The sequence below is a fragment of the Bidens hawaiensis genome, unplaced genomic scaffold (genome assembly GCF_021521415.1).
Source record: "Bidens hawaiensis isolate Kalapana, Puna unplaced genomic scaffold, B.hawaiensis_p1.1 tig00002553_1, whole genome shotgun sequence".
Classification (NCBI taxonomy): domain Eukaryota; kingdom Viridiplantae; phylum Streptophyta; class Magnoliopsida; order Asterales; family Asteraceae; genus Bidens; species Bidens hawaiensis.
The window spans coordinates 445,337-455,499 of NW_027491139.1; the positions used below are offsets into that span (position 1 = coordinate 445,337).

At 37.4% G+C, this 10,163-nt stretch overlaps 2 protein-coding genes across 3 annotated transcripts; one reads left to right on the top strand and one right to left on the bottom strand.

The window, feature by feature from the left end:
- The first annotated feature begins 348 nt into the window (after positions 1-348).
- Positions 349-1,650, top strand: LOC143620153 (uncharacterized). Its single transcript, XM_077091903.1, has one exon. It carries the CDS (start codon positions 579-581, stop codon positions 1,518-1,520), a length of 942 nt encoding a protein of 313 aa, XP_076948018.1. The 5' UTR covers positions 349-578; the 3' UTR covers positions 1,521-1,650.
- A 4,529-nt stretch (positions 1,651-6,179) lies between these two features.
- LOC143620311 (uncharacterized) lies at positions 6,180-9,963 on the bottom strand. 2 transcript variants are annotated; one of them, XM_077092011.1, is made up of 9 exons: positions 9,894-9,963; positions 9,255-9,593; positions 8,481-8,594; positions 8,361-8,397; positions 8,184-8,266; positions 8,020-8,097; positions 7,900-7,953; positions 7,685-7,819; positions 6,180-7,612 (listed from the first exon to the last, which is right to left on the bottom strand). In XM_077092011.1, the coding sequence occupies exons 2-9, from the start codon at positions 9,561-9,563 to the stop codon at positions 6,452-6,454; spliced, it is 1,971 nt and encodes a 656-aa protein (XP_076948126.1). In that variant the 5' UTR covers positions 9,564-9,593; positions 9,894-9,963; the 3' UTR covers positions 6,180-6,451. The 2 variants fall into 2 exon arrangements, with proteins under 2 accessions (XP_076948126.1, XP_076948125.1); XM_077092010.1 differs by lacking the exon at positions 9,894-9,963 and having other exon boundaries at positions 9,255-9,833.
- Positions 9,964-10,163: the final 200 nt, after the last annotated feature.

Consider the following 10,163-nt stretch of genomic DNA (forward strand, 5'->3'; position numbering starts at 1 on the left):
GTTTGGATAGTTTTCAACTTTCAATGTAGTTGTCAAAACTAAACTTGTAGTAAAACAGTAAAAACATTTTAACGAACATCTAAGGACACCATATAATGCACTAACAAACTGTATCGAAAACGTCATTTTTACACTTTTACTTGAAATATATTAAGGTTAAACTATGTTCTTTAGTGCTACAATTTAAAATACATATAAGTGAATTAAAACATTATAAATCAGCTAATAAAAATGGTGTTAAGAAAATTTGATTATCCCTGTTTCCTAAAAGTGTAGGCTGTTTAGTCAACTCTTGCTAATTTCATTTCTTTAGGCTTTAGCCATCAAATGAGGTGCCCAAAGGCCCAAGTTTGTTCAAAGCTTCCAATCTCATTCAAACTCACAAGAAACATATAGATTAATATTAAAAAAGATTTTGACACATCTTATGGAAGCCTCTAGGTGTTCAACCCAACCCCCTTTAAAACCCCCTTTCTCTCTCTCAATTTTTATCCATTTTTTAAGGTTCTTTTTAATTCTCTCTCTACACACATTTCTTGCACACACACACAACACTTTGAACCCACATAATCTAACACATGGGCACTTTGGTGGGACATGTTGCACCGGGGTTTGGATTTCTTGTAATTGGTTTATGGCACCTTCTTAACCATATTAAACTACATGTCCAAAATCCCAAATCCTATCATTCTTTGCCATGGTTTCCCTCTACCAAAATAAGGTATTTGGAACTTTTCTTGATCATGGTTGGTTGCACCATGTCCATAGCTATGGAGCTAGTTATCGGGCCAGATCGTCACCAACCGTTTGACATCGATGGCACCATTCCTCCCAATCATCTCCACAACTTTGAGCACTCATTCATTTCCATGACCTTTTTGGTCTACGCCGCTTTTGCGATATTACTAGACAAGTTTGTCCCCAAAGTCCAATATGAACTCACTCAATTACTTGGAGGTTTCGCATTCGGGCAACAACTCCTCCTCTTTCACCTTCACTCGGCTGACCATATGGGCGTCGAAGGGCAATATCATATGCTTCTACAAATACTCATTCTTGTGTCTTTCATCACCACATTTATGAGCATTGGTTATTCAAAAAGCTTCATAGTTGGCTTCATTAGGTCCATTAGCATATTCTTCCAAGGTCTTTGGCTCATGGTCATGGGATTTATGCTTTGGACACCAAGCTTGATTCCTAAAGGTTGCTTCTTGAACTTGGAAGAAGGTCACCATGTGGTCGGTTGCCATGGGGATGAAGCCTTAGAACGCGCTAAGTCATTAGTGAATATTCAATTTAGTTGGTACTTAATATGGGTGACAATTTTCGCAATGTCGTTATATTTGGCTATGCATAAGATATACGAGGGAAGAATTGAGTATCAACCACTAACAAAGTATGATCAAGATATCGAGGCTCAAAATAAAGCAATCAAACTTGACGAATCGAAAAGCTTTCTTTCAATGGAAAAAGCATTTGCCCCGGTGGAAATGGAAGGTAGTGTGACAAGTTTTAGGTAGTTTGGTGTGTTAATATAGTTATTAAAAGGTAAGTAGTTGTAAGGAAAGTACAAGCTAGGGAAAGTGGTGTGTTTATATTGTTTGGAATTTGGATTGATTTATTGTTTTATTAGCTTTAGGGGTGGTTCTTGTTTTTCAAGTTGTGTTTCAAGAAAGTAAGGGTTCATATGGTATGAACTACAAATTTGTATAGGGTCGTGTTATAATATGAAAGTAGTAAATTAAATATGATTGGTTTATGCCTTTTAAGAACATGTGTTAGTATATATAATATAGTAATTTAATGAAATAAAATAATAGTAAATAGATAAACTTGAGAATTTACCAAGATAGTGATGGGTTTGGAGTCGTAGAAGCAAAGGTTTGGCTTGGCTGGATGGATGGAGTAGGTAGCCGTAGCCACCCTCACCTAGTTAGCCGCCGTGCCTTCACATTCAATGCCTTTTTAATTAAGATATAAACAAAATTTTAATACAAATAAATAATCAAGGTTTAATCATATAATTACTAGTATTAGATTTTTCGATTAAATCCATGTTTATGATCAATATACCCTTCTCAATTATACCCTGCCAATTAAAAAAAATGAAAATAAAAATCAGTAAATGATAAACATGAGAAGTTGGACTTGCCCAAATCATTACAGGAGAAGATGAATTTGAAATGGATTAATTTTGAGTAAATTATGGATTTTGTTCTTTAGGATTTGGTCTATTTAATCCTTTCCGTCAAAACATATATTTTCACATATCGTAAATTAAGGTTTTAATTTTATAGTGATACCAACCACACCCATTTTCAATTAAACATGATCATGCCCTTTACACGAGGAGCATTTTTGTCTTTCCTTCCCCATGCGGTAATGATAGTATCTTGTACCTGACTTGGTGAGTCACCTTTTCTAAGTAATGGGGAAACGGAGCGAACCATGCCCCCCCCCCCCCCCCCCCTCTCTTAAATACAAACAAAATCCCTAATAAAGTAAATAAACAAAAGAAAATTTATTAGTCATTAGTATAATTATTAATATTTTAATTATTATTGTGTTTCTTGAATCACGAATGAGATCATTGAAAACAATCTATCAAGGTTGAAGCTCTTGAATCACGAATGAGATAATTGGAAATAATAGTATTTAAGGATTTTAGTAGCAAAATCTTTACAATTATGGTTTTGTTTGATGTTAAATCTGATCAAAATAAAACATTGAACTTACAAAGTTTTAAGATTGTACTTATGCCATATCCTTCAATCTATATTAAGACCTATCAACACAACATAACTTCACATAAAGTTAAACAAGTCAGAGTTTCAATTAAACGAGTTCAGGTCATAAACAAATTGGCACGTTAATGAGTTTAAAATCTGCTTAAGAACAGGTTTTAAACCGCCTAGCCCATTTACAACACAAATGACATGCTTAACTATTCGTGTTAAGTGATTAACTTATCTACACATTCAATAGTAGTTTGTTGTGGTTTTGTGAGATTGTAATTTTTAATAAATTTTACCTTATAATGTTAGCTCTATCATTGTATATTAATCAATTTAATCAGTAATCATAAAAATATCATGCCATTCTTATTATTGAAATGCTTATACTTACCTGTGTACAATCATTCATGTTGTGACTAGAGGTGTACAAAAAAACCGGTTCCTGGAACCGAACCGGTGGACCCGAACCGGACCCGAACCGGTTCCTACCCGTTTTTTGTAGGAACCGGACCCTATGTGATTCAACCCGATGATCCGTGACCGGTTCTTGCATTTCTGAGTGGGGGCGGGTAGGAACCGGAACCGGTTCTGGAACCGAACCATCCGGAACCGGTTCTAGCCGTTGGATCGAATATAGCCGTTGGAAATCGTTTTTTTGGCCGTTTTTTGACCGTTGGGGTCAAAAATAGCCGTTTTTTGGCTCCCCCAAGCACCCCACTACTAGTATAAATAGGTATTTGGTGTCATGGGTTCATCACAACACTCAAAACGCAAACCCGAACGCAAAAAAATACAAAAAAAAACGCTATTACAACGTTTTGAGTTCTCTAATCTCTTGTTTTCTCTTCTTCTATATTCATATTTGTTGTTATGGCTGCCTCACAATCATCGGTTGGTCAAGGTTCCAACGCCGAACCAAGTTTCGTTCGTATTGTACCTCATAATCGTAATCAAGAGATTTGGTGCAATTGGGATTTGGTTGAATTGAGTGACCATTCATTGAAGGCTCGGTGCAAGTTTTGTGGGATTTATTTAAACCCACTTTCGAATTCAAATTTGAAGAAACATATCGAAAAACCGTATTGCAAGGCGTTGAAAAAGAACGTCGATTCGCAACAAACGCAAATGGATAGTGAAGGCGGAATATTTACATACCAAATTGATCGAGTTCAAGATCGTATGGCGAAGTTTGTGATTCAAGAAGCTTTGCTGTTTAGCCACTTCGACAACCCTCGCTTAACCGCCATGATTCGAGATACGCTTCAACCACAATACACTCACGTAAGTCGTCATACTCTTAAACGTTATTGTTTAAAATTGTGGAAGAAGGCCAAAGAGGTACTAATTGCATATTTTGAAAATATAAATACGGGAATAAACTTAACTAGTGATGTTTGGTCGGCTCCACATGGTCTACCCGAATCTTATCTTTGTGTCACCGCTCATTGGGTAGACCCGTCATCGTGGGAAATGATGAAACGCACAATTGCTTTCGAACTCTTTGAGTATCCACATACGGGAGATAATTTGTTTGAAATTTTAGATTATGTTATAAAAACTTATAAACTAGAAAATAAAATATTTTCAATGGCATTTGATAACGCGTCGAATAATACATCGGCGGTTGATAAATTAAAATTAAAATATACGCCGATTTGCAATGGTGTATTTTTTCACTCAAGGTGTGTTGCACATATCATTAATTTAATCGTGCAAGACGGACTTGCTTCGGATGAGGTTACATCGGTTATAAACGATTTTAGACTAATGATACATGAAGTTTTTAAGAAAAGTAAAAAAAGACAAATGGAATATAGAAAATTTTGTAAAGATACGGGAAGAAAAGCTTTGGGAGCTAATTGGGATGTACCTCATCGATGGAATTTCACTTGCATAATGTTTCAAAGTGCTTTGAAACAAAGAGAAACTTTACAAATGTTTCATTCTAGTCTTGCCGAGAATGATTTGGCAATCCCCTTTTCAAATGAGAAATGGGAAATTATCAATGACTTATCGACTTTTCTTGAAGTTTTTAAAACATCAACTACGAAACTATCGGGAACGTATTATCCGACAAGTCCCTTGGTTCTTTCGGAGTTATTTTTAATCGTTAACAATCTTAAAGAATTTGAAAATAAAAGTCCAATGTTTTCAAACATCATATTACCAATGAAGTTTAAATTAAAAAAATACTTTCTTGAATTGCCACCGGTTTTTACTTGCGCCGCCGCTTTAAACCCAATGTTAAATGTTACGGGGGTTGAATGTGTGATAGACGAAATTTTTTCAGCCTTAGATATGCATGAAGTTGACCAAAACTTTTCAACAGAGGCAAAAAATGATTTTAACTTGAATTTTAAATTTATGTATGACTTTTATTTAAATAAATATGGGTCAAACATACGCATGCCTATGCCGGGGGGGTCTTCATCAAGTTCAAGTGCTACTAGAGTACGAGATCCCATGATTAGCCTTATGAACACCGTTCGCAACGTAACGGCTAAAAAACAAAGGGGTAACACCCCTTCAAGCGAACTAGGAAGGTATAGTGCAAATGATTACTCTACCGGTTTATCCGAAGAGGAATATGGCACTTTTGATGTTTTGGCTTGGTGGAAGGTAAAGGAAACCGAGTTTCCGATTCTTGCCACCATGGCCCGTGATTTACTAACCGTCCAAGCTTCTACGGTAGCTTCGGAATCCGCTTTTTCTCTTAGTGGCAGGGTAATATCGGTGAGAAGAACAAGACTAAATTCGGAATCGGTGGAGATGTGCATTTGCTTAAAGGATCACTTGGACTCAATCGATCGTATTCAACACGTAACCACTCTCGAAGATGAAACACCACTTGATGTTCGAGTGCACGACGAACAAGAAGGCATTTCTACAAGTAATTCCGAGGAAGAAGTCGCCGCTCAATAATTACGACGAACAGGAAGGCTTTTCTAGAAATAATATGTCACAACTTTATATTTATAAGTTTAATGTTCCCACTGATGAGTATTCCTCATCAGTTAATTGTTTATTTTTATGTTAATTGTTTTTTTTATTTTTCATGTTATACAAATACGAATCGTAGTTTAGAATCCAAATCGCAAACGAAAAACGAAAAAAAAAAAAAATTTTTACACTGTAACCGGTTGGAACCGGTTACGGTACAGGAACCGGTTAGGAACCGGTAAGAACCGGTTAGATAGGTTAGGGGTCCGAGGGTGGGAGAACCGGTTCGGTTCCCTAACCGGTTCGAGCCTGGAACCGGTTTAAAAGGGGGGTTTTGAATATAGGAACCGGTTAGGAACCGGTTCCGGTTCCTAGTCCCAAACCGTTTTGAACATGCCTAGTTGTGACATTCATTTTATTAAGCTGGTTAAACTTCATCGTGCTAAAACATATCATGTCATGTAACAGCCTATGTGTTGGTGTTTTAGTAAATGACGGGTCGAACTATGCGACTTTTTGCCGCCAACGACAATTTCAAGAACAAGTATTCACAATCTCAAATTCAACACAACTATCGGCATAACATGCCACAGTAGATAATTTCAGAATAAGACACAATATCAGCATTTGCTACATGACCTTAAAACAAAGACCCAAACCCATTATGCAAAGTAGAATGTGTCAAGAATTGTGCATCTAACTTTCATCTAACTCACACATGTTACACTTAAATAAAAGGTCCATTACATAAAGAGAAAGCTATAACAAACACCTCGTCATTTCACTCCAACCGATTCCATCAGGTCATCATACTCAGGATCACTATCTTGCTTTCTAGAACGTTGCAGGTTACCATGCTTTTGTGGCACGACAGTAGGGGAAAACGGGTCATACACCTGTTGTGGCCCAGACGCGTTCAAACCAGGCCTACTCAAAGAATATGGCACATTGCCACGAAATTGCTGATTCATATGGCCTGATAAGTTCTGGGGTCGAAAACCCGGTTGACTTTGCTGAACCGGTCCAAAGTTTCCAGATCTGGGTGGGAACGAAATAACTGGTGGACCTGGACCAAAATGCCTAGGCCCGGGTCCGGGCCCCACATGGTTGGGTGGTGGTCGTGGACCATGCCCATGAAAAACTGGCTGTTGACCTGGACCTTGATGTTGACCCCTTTGATGACTATTTTGTGGCCTATGAAAACCTTGCATGACAGGTGGCGGGGCACGATAAGGAATTTGTGCACGATTGGTTTGAAAGGTGAAATCATTAGAACTTGGTTGCTGCGGTCTAAGGGCGGCGTTTACGGGTGGGGACGGTATAGATGGTGGCGGTATTGGCGTGGGTGTGGTTGGTGAGGAAAACCATGAAGTGGGACCCGGGTTACGCGGCCCTGTCTGAAACCCAACCGGTGGTGGCGGTGCAATTGGCTGTGACGGTTGAGGACGAGCCATTGGCTGCATTATCTGTGGCACGTTTGCACCAACGGTTTGAGCCGGTGGTTGGGACCAACCGGTAGTGGTCAAAGGTCGTTCAGTAAATGTATAAGGCGGAACCGGTCGAGGAATAGCAGACCCCATTGGACGCGCGTTCGGGTTCGGGTTCGGTTCATTTGGAGTTAAAAAGCTAGGCTGACGTGGCAAAGAAGGATTATTCCTAGGTGGACCAGGATAACCCATATTATGGGTCTGAACCATGGGTCGTGGACTAAATGATGATGTCATGGGTCCAGAATTTGAAGGGGTTGGAAAGGGTGGTGCAATGAATCGTGGTGACTGCGACTGTAACTGACTGGGTGGGACCCATTGATTAGGGTACGGCTGGAACCGAGCTAACGGTGGTGCTAACGCAGGTCCTGTAATTACAGCCACAGGTGAGTCTTGGTTGAGACTAACTGTGCTTAGGTTATCTCCAGAAACCGAATCATTAACATTTGCCTAATGAAAGGAAATCTGATATGAGCAAAACAAAATATATATTTTAAAAGATATTATTAAAAAATAACTTACTGAAACTGGTGTGGCAAGTAAGTCGATAAGAGAAACCGCAGCATCAACTTTCTCATAAGTTTCAGCATGCACAACCACATACAACTTATCATAGTCACTATTAACTTCATTTCCATCAGATGAAGTTATCTCACTCTAGTTGAATCATAGAACGAGTTAACAATAATCAGATAAGAAACATTTGACAAGATAAAAATGTAAAAATGTACAATTACCTCTTTCTTTGCATTGGCTTTGGTTCCATAAACTCGTATTTTTGCCCCGGTTTCCTAACACATAAATTGTAACAATGTTTCAAGTAAAAATGACATCATTAACATCGAGAAAAATGTTACCTTTTCTAATCTTTTATGAGTATCACCCGCATGCCCAAATATCAGCCCAACAAAATTGTGTCCAGGATATTCTTTGAGCTATTCATCAAAAGAAACAAAAGAAGTCATACAAAATATAAAGGAGTTCTACCTTCTACGTTCCAACATGTAATTTTTTAACATACCGGAATTACAACTCTATCCTCTTTAAGCAACGGCTTGTAATCAGGCGGGGCCTTATAACTTGGATTCAGCTTTAATATTTCTCCTGACAGACATTAAAAACAACATATGTAATTCGAATCCACGTGTATCATGCATAGAAAGTATAAACTAATGTAACGGGTTAACGGTTAACCTACCAATAACCTCACGCCTTTCAACTTCCAACTCTGATTTCTGCATCAAAAGCTATAATCTTAAATGGTTTTTAAGTAGGAAATCAGTAACATAGAAATTAAAGTACCAAAAAGAAACTTAACCAAAAGAGCTTGGTGGTCTGAAGATTCTTGAGCTGCTGACGAATCATGATCAAGATCATCTCCAAACTCCAGAATTCCAGATTTTAGTTGTTGTGTAATTTGATCCAGTCTAGTCTACCATGACAGAGGCAGTGATGTCATTAACAGACACCTGGGTATTGGAATACATGCAGAACATTCACAGCTAAGCAATCAATGCGGAAAAATATCGGATATCGGTCAAGGACCGATATTTGAGATATTAGTTATCGCGGTGATACATCGGCAGGATATCAGTAATTTTAATATAATGTAAAATTCATATATATAGCAATTAACACTAATAATTCAGTATACTCTTCTACCATTAACAAATTAACCGTTTGAAACTTGCAAAACACTAACAATCGTAGCTAGTAGGAACTAATTAAGACTTAAAACACCAACATTGAACATTAAAAATTGAAAACTAAGACTTAAAACGGGAATATCGGTGATATATCGGTCCAATGTCGCTGATATTATCGGTACCGATATTCTGACCGATATTTTACCAAGGGACTGATAACCGGTATATCACTGATATATAGGTGATATATCAGATTATCAGTGATATCGACTATACATAGATTCACAAAAACAACAGACATAAAATGTCCCTTCCTTAATTATAAAAACAGAACGTATGATACCAAATGTGTTCATGAATAAAAATTCAAACTATCATTATAAGTTTATAACAAAATGAACCATAGTAACACGAAACTCATATATGAAAAGCCTACTAAAAAGTACCTGATATGCAGACGCTCTTCCTTTTTTAACAAAAGCATCTTGTGTCAAATCGGGGCCCCATTTTGTTTTTCTCAGTATCTGTTTAGCACTTTCTTCGGCCTCCACATCAGCACCGCCTGGGGTTTTCTTCCCACGAAATACAGGCACCAAGGAACCTGATAGCTTGTTTTTGGGTATTAAAAATCCAGATTTCTTGGCAAAGAGAGAAACTTTAGGGCTCACTGTTGACAATACAGACGCAGTAGTTGTTATAACAGCATCATCCTGATTATTGTCCTCCATGGATACCGGTTGAACCTTTGAACTCATTTTGCTATTGTGTTCATTGCCTTACCAAATCTTCGTAACATAAACACACAAATGCATATTAAATTATTAATCAAGTAGTGATATATTGGGGCATAATATCCACTTATTCAGAATAACTGTGTTTAGTAGTTTAAATTGAACAAACACTTGATATGCACTAATAACTGAGCAACAAAACGAATAATATCTAAGCACAGAATGTTAATTAATTAAATAGAAGAATAAGCAATTAATTAAATAAAAAGGTAACATACATGCCCTAATTTGACAAGCATACTAGCATACATTAAAATTAAATTGGAAAAATAGAGAGAGAAAGAGCATGGTTACCGGAAACGGTTAATCAGATGAACAACGGTGGAGATCCGGTGACAACATTTATTATTATTATTATTATTATTATTATTATTATTATTATTATTATTATTATTATTGTTGTTGTTGTTGTTATAGCTCTGGTGGTCTCCCGGTGTTACAGTCGACGAAGCGGATGGCCGACCAAAGTTTATATTCGACCCGATCGATATCGATCGGTTTGCTTTGGTTCTATATTTTGGGCCGGCTGATTGATACTTGGGCCTAAAGTGTATAAAACCGGGT